The sequence below is a fragment of the Neodiprion virginianus genome, chromosome 1 (assembly GCF_021901495.1).
Source record: "Neodiprion virginianus isolate iyNeoVirg1 chromosome 1, iyNeoVirg1.1, whole genome shotgun sequence".
In the NCBI taxonomy this organism is placed as follows: domain Eukaryota; kingdom Metazoa; phylum Arthropoda; class Insecta; order Hymenoptera; family Diprionidae; genus Neodiprion; species Neodiprion virginianus.
Genome location: NC_060877.1, coordinates 7,616,587 through 7,625,966, shown reverse-complemented (window position 1 = coordinate 7,625,966; position 9,380 = coordinate 7,616,587). Strand labels below are relative to the sequence as shown.

General features: G+C 37.7%; 3 protein-coding genes across 9 annotated transcripts in view; 2 read left to right on the top strand and 1 right to left on the bottom strand.

The window, feature by feature from the left end:
* Window positions 1-7: 7 nt before the first annotated feature.
* Window positions 8-3,162, top strand: LOC124297122 (D-aspartate oxidase). The gene is made up of 6 exons (XM_046747782.1): window positions 8-993; window positions 1,212-1,335; window positions 1,427-1,572; window positions 1,653-1,809; window positions 1,898-2,176; window positions 2,504-3,162. Exons 1-6 carry the CDS (start codon window positions 806-808, stop codon window positions 2,612-2,614), a joined length of 1,005 nt encoding a protein of 334 aa, XP_046603738.1. The 5' UTR covers window positions 8-805; the 3' UTR covers window positions 2,615-3,162.
* Window positions 2,669-6,386, bottom strand: LOC124297116 (histone acetyltransferase KAT8-like). The gene is made up of 7 exons (XM_046747770.1): window positions 5,695-6,386; window positions 5,174-5,433; window positions 4,991-5,081; window positions 4,691-4,818; window positions 4,162-4,392; window positions 3,828-4,072; window positions 2,669-3,724 (listed from the first exon to the last, which is right to left on the bottom strand). Exons 1-7 carry the CDS (start codon window positions 5,879-5,881, stop codon window positions 3,505-3,507), a joined length of 1,362 nt encoding a protein of 453 aa, XP_046603726.1. The 5' UTR covers window positions 5,882-6,386; the 3' UTR covers window positions 2,669-3,504.
* Window positions 6,387-6,550: 164 nt separating this feature from the next.
* The window catches only part of LOC124309137 (probable serine/threonine-protein kinase DDB_G0282963), a 54,523-nt gene continuing 51,693 nt past the window's right edge, over window positions 6,551-9,380 (top strand). For 6 of the 7 annotated variants that reach the window (XM_046772486.1, XM_046772477.1, XM_046772459.1 and 3 more), the window contains exon 1: window positions 6,551-6,968. The gene's annotated coding sequence lies outside the window, so the exon portion shown is untranslated. Of the gene's footprint in view, window positions 6,969-8,055; window positions 8,114-9,380 lie in introns of all 7 variants that reach the window. The other variant, XM_046772450.1, reaches the window with a different exon arrangement.

Here is a 9,380-nt window from a genome sequence, read left to right as displayed (position 1 = left end):
AGCACAGATACTTGGATGTTCGGTCGTTTACAGTCAGGCGTCATTATCTTGCGCAATTTATTACGCTATTTATCAACGAATTTATACATTTTTTTACACTCCAGTGAGTACTCAAGTGGAATTATATGACTTTTTTTAACGTCCATTTCAATTATTACTTTAGAAATAATCAAACACGGTGACTGCAAAAATTTAAGAACGATGTGATTTTTAAATTGAATGCGTTTAAATACAATATAAATTCGGTCAGATACGCTTGAATGATATCATAAGTATTTTAATGAAAACAGGGCTGATAAACATACAAATAAGTGTAAGAAATCTATGACGAAAAATACGCTTGAGGAATATTTTCAACATCCGAGCAGCACTGATCTCTCTTTTGCCTCCGTGCTCTGCGCTCTGCGCGTCCTTGTACGCATGATCGTATTACGACTAAACGAATTAGTGTGAAACACCAGAGGAAACACACGTTGTTTGACGAGTGTGATGTATACACAGTAGCAGGAATCTGAAAAGATAGCAGCCAACGATAATGGTTTATTCCATTTGAGAGCCTTAATACATATGGTCAGCGCACGATGAAATGTCCGCAGTCTGGTTTAATTAATCGTGTCAACCGCATCGTATCGTTACTGATGCTAACGTAAAAAAAGTTGTGATTCGTACCGTTGGCTTCAGTTCAACATAAACAAAGTCAAGCTATTAATAGTTACAGTAACATCGACACGGTCATCCGTTCTCTGGCGGATTATGTTTATAAAAGAAGTCGATAAATAACTTCGACATTGTTAATTGAGTGATAATGAAAATCGCGGTAATCGGAGGTGGTATCGTCGGATTGACCACTTCCCTTGAACTTAAACAATCAGAATTTCGAAACGCCGACATCACTATCTTTGCTTCCAGCTTTAACGATACCACAAGCCACGTAGCTGCCGGATTATTTCGCGTTGGTAACGCGTTTTCTGGACCCACCGAAGATGTAACCAGGTTGTTATACACGCGAGTATTGATTGCCTGAAAATACTTGTATACTGTATAAATTCCGTATCCGTTACGCAAGACGAGATTCGTAATCATAAAAATCTGCGATAAAAACGATAATAAATTTAGGGTTCAAAAATTGAATATATTTCCAAAAATTTGAAATCTTTCCTGACCCTTCACCGAGTCAATATTCCACGTTTTTTAGAGTTTGAATCTTTTAGAAAATGGGTTAAGGATGCGTACGAATATTACGACAATATACGTAAAAGCTCCGAAGCAGCTATTGCCGGTATTACCGAAGTTTCTGGGTACATTTTTGCTAAAAGCAATCCTAATTTAGTCGAGGTAATATATTACAAATAAATACATTTTTACAATTCTGCAGCGATATGTTGTGCAATATACTTTACTATTTTCGTGTTACATACGGGAATAGAATCGCTGGTTACCTGGCTTGGTTCCTGTGTACCGAAAGGCAAAGATAGATGAATTCGAATTGGTTGGCGGCGAATGGAATTACGGAACATTCTTTACTACATTACTTACCGAATGTACGCTGCACTTACCGTGGACAACGTTGAAGTTAGTAGCATAATGCGACATAATTTATTACATCAGATAAAATGAACAGTTTTTAAATTTAATATGCTGTTAAAATTCAGGCTCCAAGAAACCGGTGTAAAGCTGATCGAGAAAAAAATAAATAGCATCAATGAATTATCACCCAGCTTCGATTTGGTTATTAATTGCACGGGTATGGGTGCCCGGTATTTGTGTAACGACCGACGTTTAGTTCCTATCCGAGGACAGGTGGCAAAGGTATAAAAGGGGGGGAAAATGCAATCTATAACGGTAATGATTTTTTGATGACTCTTTCGATCAAATCATCGTAAAAAATAAACTCTAGGTAAAAGCACCTTGGATTAAAACATGTTTCTACGGCGAATTGGATACGTATATTATTCCGGGATTCAATGGAATTTGCACTCTTGGTGGTGTGCGAAGCTTTGAATCCGAGAGCAACGTGATTTGTCCACATGAATATGCAGCGATTCGCGAAAGGTGTAACAAATTGGTTCCCTCGCTTGCAAAAGGGGAAACCATCAAACATTTGACTGGAATTAGACCGCACCGGGAAACCGTGCGTGTGGAACCAGAACAAAGTCCGAGTTACGGGAAAATGAAAGTGGGTACCCAGTAACAAACGTATTTCTTTTTGAAGTAACGAAATCATAAATAAATTCGGAAATTCAGGAATTGGAATCCAATATATTAAGTGACTCGATCTGCTACACGTAGAAAATCATTACACTTTTTTGTATTGCGGTTTACTTTACACACTAAACCAAAAACCAATAATAGCTGGCATGAAGTACTTCGTTCTACGCCTCGGTGTTCCCATAATATGCCGAATTTCTGATTTTGAAAGCCATATATCGCTCAGTCCCGTACTTATCTTGGATCCCAATTACGAGTTGTGAAATTATTAAATATTTCAATATGAACTGTTCAGGTGGTTCATAACTATGGTCATGGAGGGTACGGTGTGTGCACTGCACCGGGTACAGCTAAATATGCTGTTCATTGGGCAAAGGAATTTCAAATATCTTCGTCAAAGCTCTAAATTGTATGCTTCAATAAATAACACTGGACAGGATTTTATGAAGTAGAATTAGTGTCGGTTCATTGTTAATTTTAATAATAATTGTTCTACAAAAAATATATAAGAATCACACAATACTATGTGGCTTTTTCGAATGTCATTCTCAACCCTAACTCTAAAGTGTGTACTATGTATGTTTAACAATAATAAGCGTATACGATGGTAAATTGTTTTTCCTTCATGTCTATGATCTAAATACAAAAACTAGATATAACTTAAAATTATACACATAGAGTTCATGGGTAAAATATAATATTACAACGATACAGGAAATGAATTTTCCTTACTTGAAATTTGTTGCATTTTTTCCATTAAGATCTGTAAATTTCTTCACATAAACTGCACTTTACCACAATTTTTTAATACACAGTAACGAAGTTTTCACGCAACAAACTACGGGCATAAAATAATTAGGAAATTCTTTAACGTACAGCGATAACACTGATACAATCAAATCGCACAAAATGTATCGTAATATATTCATATAGTAAATTACATGTTTCCCTTTTTACTCTCGTACATTCGTCATTCATACTCTCTCAACGCTTCAGTACGTAATTTAGAGGTAGCAATTTGAACTATCTTGCCGATTTTCAGTGATCTGACTCAACTGCACAAAGTCGACATAATTCCGTAGCAAACTAATGGATATATCAACTATTACATAAATAAAAAATGTAATGTTCGTTGATACACATAGATTTTGTTTGTTGATAAATTACAGCTGATAAATTGAATCATCCTCAAATGCTGTAACACTCTCATGATACGGAACAAAATAATTTATGTACCAGGATGATAGTGCTATTGTTAATTTTAGTTCGACTATCGTAATTCGCCGTCAACTGTATTCATTTCTTTCCTGGTTTTATATTTTTACGCGGTGGTGCCCCCCATCGTAGGGAGCTCGAGTCAACTGTCAAACGAGGTCGCTTAAACTGGCTGCTTTTGATATGTTCTTCAACCAATTTTGGGGTCACGCAAATTACGTGCTGTCCTTTCCAGTACTTCACCATATTCATGCTTTGGAGTGTTGAGATAATGTCAGTCTGTGAGATGCTAGTCATTTGACTGTAACAATATTATGTGTTTCATTCACTGTAAGTTACACTTAGATTTCAAGTATTAAGCAAATTGACATGAACTAATAAAATATAAAATGTAAATTTTATACCTCAAATCTTTGATGCTGAGTGTTCCTCTGAAATCTCTTAATATCTCCAGGAGAATCCAACTCCAGTAGCTCCTGTACGAAAGCTTTCCTAAATCACTGAGAGGCTTTTCGGGGCTTCCAACAGTTTGCTCGATCCTGCTCAATTCATAACTGAATGCGATGAGCAGCTTCCCATATCCTTGTCGTTGAAACGGGGGCAGAGTTAGAATGCAAGCAACATTATTTCCATCCGGCGATTCTTTTTCCTGAATGAAAGTTTTTGTTTTATTGCTAGAGGACAAGCGAAGCTGACTTCACTGCGGTAAAAATAATATTTTTGTTTGAGACTTAATACCTTCGAAAAGTAACCAACTAAATGAGCTCCATGTTTATCCACTTCGCAGAGAATATAGAATAGAAAAGGCTCGACATCGAAATACAATGTTTTGTGATCCAGAAATAATTTGGCCAACAAACAGAGATTCTGGCAGTATATCTTGTGCTCTCTTCCATCAACCTCCCAGATACTCAGAGTACCTTTACGATATATTTCTTTGCCAACAGGCTGCCTGTGAGTACATTCGCTCTGAAAATCAATTAACATGTAAATATGCAAACTGTGCACGCAACGTTGAACGTGGTAACGTTAGCGTAACAAAGTATGTTTTTAAAACAGTGTTTGGTAAATTTAGAATCAGGTAGTTTTCAAGAGAGTTGTAAAATTAGTATGACTGACGTTATGATTGATGGCTGATTGTATTTCTGAGAATTATAATCTGACAATAGAGGCATTTTTTGAAAAGCACTTTCTCACATTGACTTTAGAAGTTTTAACGTTGTGTGCATACATGTTCAATGAATTTCAACTAAATTAGATTAATTACCATGTGGTATCTGTAAGTTTTCTCGAGCCTCATATATTTCAGACAGTATTCACATATCCATAACTTTGGCTGTTTACCATATTCTTCAGGGTATGGGCTGAAGTACCACGTGTCTATTTCATATCGCCCTGAAAAAATGAGTTTCAGCATAACAATAGAGGTAAGGCACAAGAAAAAATTCCATTAAAGTACTTATAAACATAAGCTGAGGAGATTTTATGAAATGTTAAGTTTTCTATTGTTTTACGAATAATTTACAAAAATCTACAAATATTTTGTAAAGTAATATTTAAAGCTGACCTATTTGTATCCTGTCAATATATTTCACTTTCGTTATGGCCTCATGTTCTTTCTCCAAGGCAGCAGTAGTTGGATCCATTTCTGCGTAGGTCTATTATATACATGGGCATTACAGAGCCGATAATATCTTCCACTAAATAGTTCATTCTGTGCTAAATAAATGAAATTAACAGCTATACCCACTTTCTGTATATGATTTATTTCGTCGTGTCGCCTCTTCTGATTTCGCGTTATTTTCCTGTCCGATGAATCTGCTAACAAATCACTAGCTGGATTCCTGTCGCTATTCTTCCAGCTCTGATCGCTCATGTCAAATCTGCTAGACATTATCCTGTCTCTAGGTACCCACTCGTCCAATCTTCTATTATATCCTTCATAGTGCACGTAGTATTCATAATGGCCTTCCCCCTCATTATATCTCGTTTGAATGATTTCCGCCGGATCTGTAATTGCGCCGTTAGTGTTGAATGAAACGTGACGATTGTAGCTTTTGTTTACCAATGTAAGTAAACACTATTTGAATGCCGGAAAGTGAAATTCAACTTTTCGCAACTATAGCTAGAACAAAATATGCCAAAAGTCCGGACACACGTAGATGCATGTTGTCTGATATGTGCTGATCGTACGTCTGGCGTCCGGAGCATAGTCCGAAGACGCGTTATAGTCCTCCTGTTATAACCTACTTCACAATCTGAAGTACTCACGCCATGAATCATCCGACCTACGGACCAAGTAGTGTTCCCCGATGTCCAAGGGCTGCTCCTCGAGACTATCCGCGTCATCACCAGATCCTTTACCACCGTTCGTTGAATTGTTCTCACGATTTTCCGGCTTTACCCCCGATTCTTTCGCGCTCGAACTATCTTTACCCTTGTGGTCAGTGTCCGCCATTTTAATAACAATTCACGAATTCAACAGTAAAACAAGACTCCTGGAGCTGGCGCCACCATTACTAGTGCCACCAGTGTCATCGAAAAAATTAGAGACGAAAGGACGGACAGAAAACTTGTATATTTTCCGTGTTTCTTTAGTATTAGCGCTATCTGCCGCCATATAGATTTTTACAATATTTAGGACTGATTTTCGATTGTCCTCGATCGTAAGCGCATGTTGGAAATCTTCGGCTCGAGACCGACCCGCATTTGCCATAATGAAAGCAGCGTATAATGCAGAGCGCATTTGAAACGGCGAATTATTATAGTAGGAGTTGAGGTTTGAGAATGAACAAATGGCAAACATCAGCAAACTTCAACCGTTGACTGAGGATATGTATCCTCAGCAAACGCTTCAAAGGCCATAGTCATTCGCTGATCAGTAATTTCCAATCCTCAATTCGCTCTTCACTGTTCACACTGTCTTCTTGATGGAAATAGGAGTCGATTACCGTGGTTACCGACGGTACCGACACTACACTACCGCCAATATTAGTTCCGACAACCTCGTTCGCGCCAGAGAGCGCCAGTTTCGGTCGAAAACTGGCCACCGTCGCAAAATCGAACACATAGTTTAAAATTCGGCCGCTAATGTCGCACTGTAACAAACGACAGTCGTATATCTTCAGTCGCCGTTGCCGGTTGCCGAGAGGTTGGCTGACGTCACGACGCATGTTCCGTCCTTGTTCCGAGCTATTGAATATTCGAATGACACAGAGACAGGTGGTGGTGGTGTAGCCGTGTAGGCAGTGAGTAAAGAACATTGAGAAGCAGAGGTGTGGTTTAGTGTACGGGATTCTGTGAGATTGATGCACCGCGACGCATACATGTACATATAATCTACCGTTCGGTTATCAACGACGACGCGTGAGACGGTTTGTGCATCAGAATTCACAATTGAATACTAAATCCTGGTAAATCCTAAAGTGACATGTGCGCGTGCTGGTTCATACACCGTTGTGTTTAGGTGTGATTGCAGTCAAGTTTTATAATGTCTACCGCCGATTCTATTGATTTTTACAAGATATTTAGCTGCGTAAGAAAAGGTGAGTGTTTCCTCCCCCCGAAACCCTTTTCAATTTTTTCATGCTACAACTTGTGCGTGCGTATAATGCACCGCACCTGCAATATTACAAGATAGTCAACGCCGTTTGTTCACGTGCGTTAAATTGTGATAGTCGTGCATGAACCTCGCACGCGATGCATCTCGGTCTTACGTAGACGTTCTTTTGTCCGAATCAGGCGTCTTTTTTTTCGACCCTTTCTGTACCTACATATACGTAGGTATATTCTTGTAACTATTATCGTTACTCGAAAACGATAAAACTGACCATAATCGCACGCCGTAATACGCACGGTACGTAGAAACGAAGATTCTCATTCTCGCGGAGGGAGTTCAAAGTCGAGATCGATCGTCGAATGGAATCTCGTACAACTTTTTCATCTCCTGTTTGATATTCGGGACGAAAAACGGCATCAATTGTAATGCCAATCAGCCGCGTTCCCAATGACGCGCGTACGGATAAAACGACGCGTTGATATCTTCCGAAACTAATAATCCAATTCTTACATACCCCCTGTACGCATACGTGGAGCTTTTTACACACTCTGAATAGAGGCTAATCCAATTACTGGTATACCTACGCGAGGTCACCACAAACGTGTGACGAAATACCAAACACGTTTATCATTTATATTTATTTGTCGTACCGCATCTACAGTTGACTTGGTTTTCTAATGATTATAATATACTGTATGAGTTAGGTCCCACATTTGTTTATTATCAAATCGATTTGCAAGAATACTTTTCAAACAATGCCTTGAGATTCCAACGAGTAAATACCACAATGTCGGGGCTTGTTTCGAAAGTCTTTAATTTCTTAATCAAATTTTACAGATTATGGCTAATTTTCATTGAGCATTCAACGTTTCTACTTTACAGATGATATTACAATTTTGTGTAAAGAATAGGCGATAAATTTTTCGAAGTCGGAAATTCGCGATCATAATTATAATAACAATAATAATGTACGTACAGTGTAGATCAATGATAAATGAGATGGTGGAAAGAGGGTGGGAAATATTGTTGGGAAGAAAGAAAATGAAGAAAAATTGCTGAATTTGTTTTTACAGCTTATTTAAGAGATCATCCGGACACGTCTGGTTGTTCGCCGGGAGGATTTTTATTTTTGTGAGTAAATATGTATGTGCCTAAATGATGAAACCCACGTTGAAAAAAAAACACGTGTATTAACAATCTGAGGTGGAAGGGATAAATGCAATTTATACTTCGTATGCTATAATAATTTCGCGGTTTTTTTTTTTTATTGTTATTAATCTTTTATCGAAGCTTTTGGTAGGTATACATATAATAATGCGGATGTGGTGCATGCGCGATAATTTCTGGGTTGCAGTATGTAGGTACGAAATTACACATATGTACAATACCAGCACAAACACAATACTAGTAATATCCATATATGATTACATATTATTCTTATTAACAATATTATACTCTCTGAATATACCTAATCTAATATTATAATCGACCGTAAGGACTAACCGCATTTTTTCTATGCTCAAATTGTATTCAGAATGCACGAATTTCGTAATCTTTAAATGCATTGGTATACGCGATATGTTTCAAAGCTATCGATTAGAATGATTTTTTCGTGGACGTTAGTGACTATTATTATCATTATATTACCCATAGCGTGAATGATTATCGCACCTCGGGCGTATCGAATCGATATTACTGCATCGATTTATCGTGTCGTTGACTCCAACTCAATATTCTGTTATATTTTCACGTTTCATAGACGTGATCGAAATATTTTACATTAAACAATGTACATAAAAATTTCGGTTATGCAATCCATGTATACGTGTGTTTGTACGTATTGAGAAAAGAAAATTCACAAGTTTTCTGCACCAATGATATGAAAAGAAAAACACTCGGGCATGACTGAGTAAGATGAGTTCAAACCGAGTTTAAACTTATCATCATGCATAACATATTGCAAGAGATCTTCTTCTCTGTACCATTGCAGAGATCTGCGGAACATAGCGGCTAATACTTATCCTTGACTTGAGAGTTCAACTTCCGCATTGCTTGTACCTTTACCTAGTTGCCTTCCTCGTTATACCTATATTGTAACATCTCTGCTACGGGCATGTGCCTGTATATTCACACATATATATCTGTATATATTACATCAAGTTATGCAGTCACGTTTGTATAACTCATTAGCTGTAGCATGGCCGTGCAGAGATTATAACTCGAGGTATAAATTACTCGTTGCATCGCAGAGAAAAATTATGTCATTACAGGTTAGCGTATGTTATATACAGGTAATTATGACAAGTTTTGTCAATCACAGCGTTGCATTCGCGGGTTGTTGTTTAGATACCTATACTTTTTCGTATTCGGTTAAAAGTCGGTAATCGATCATCAAATT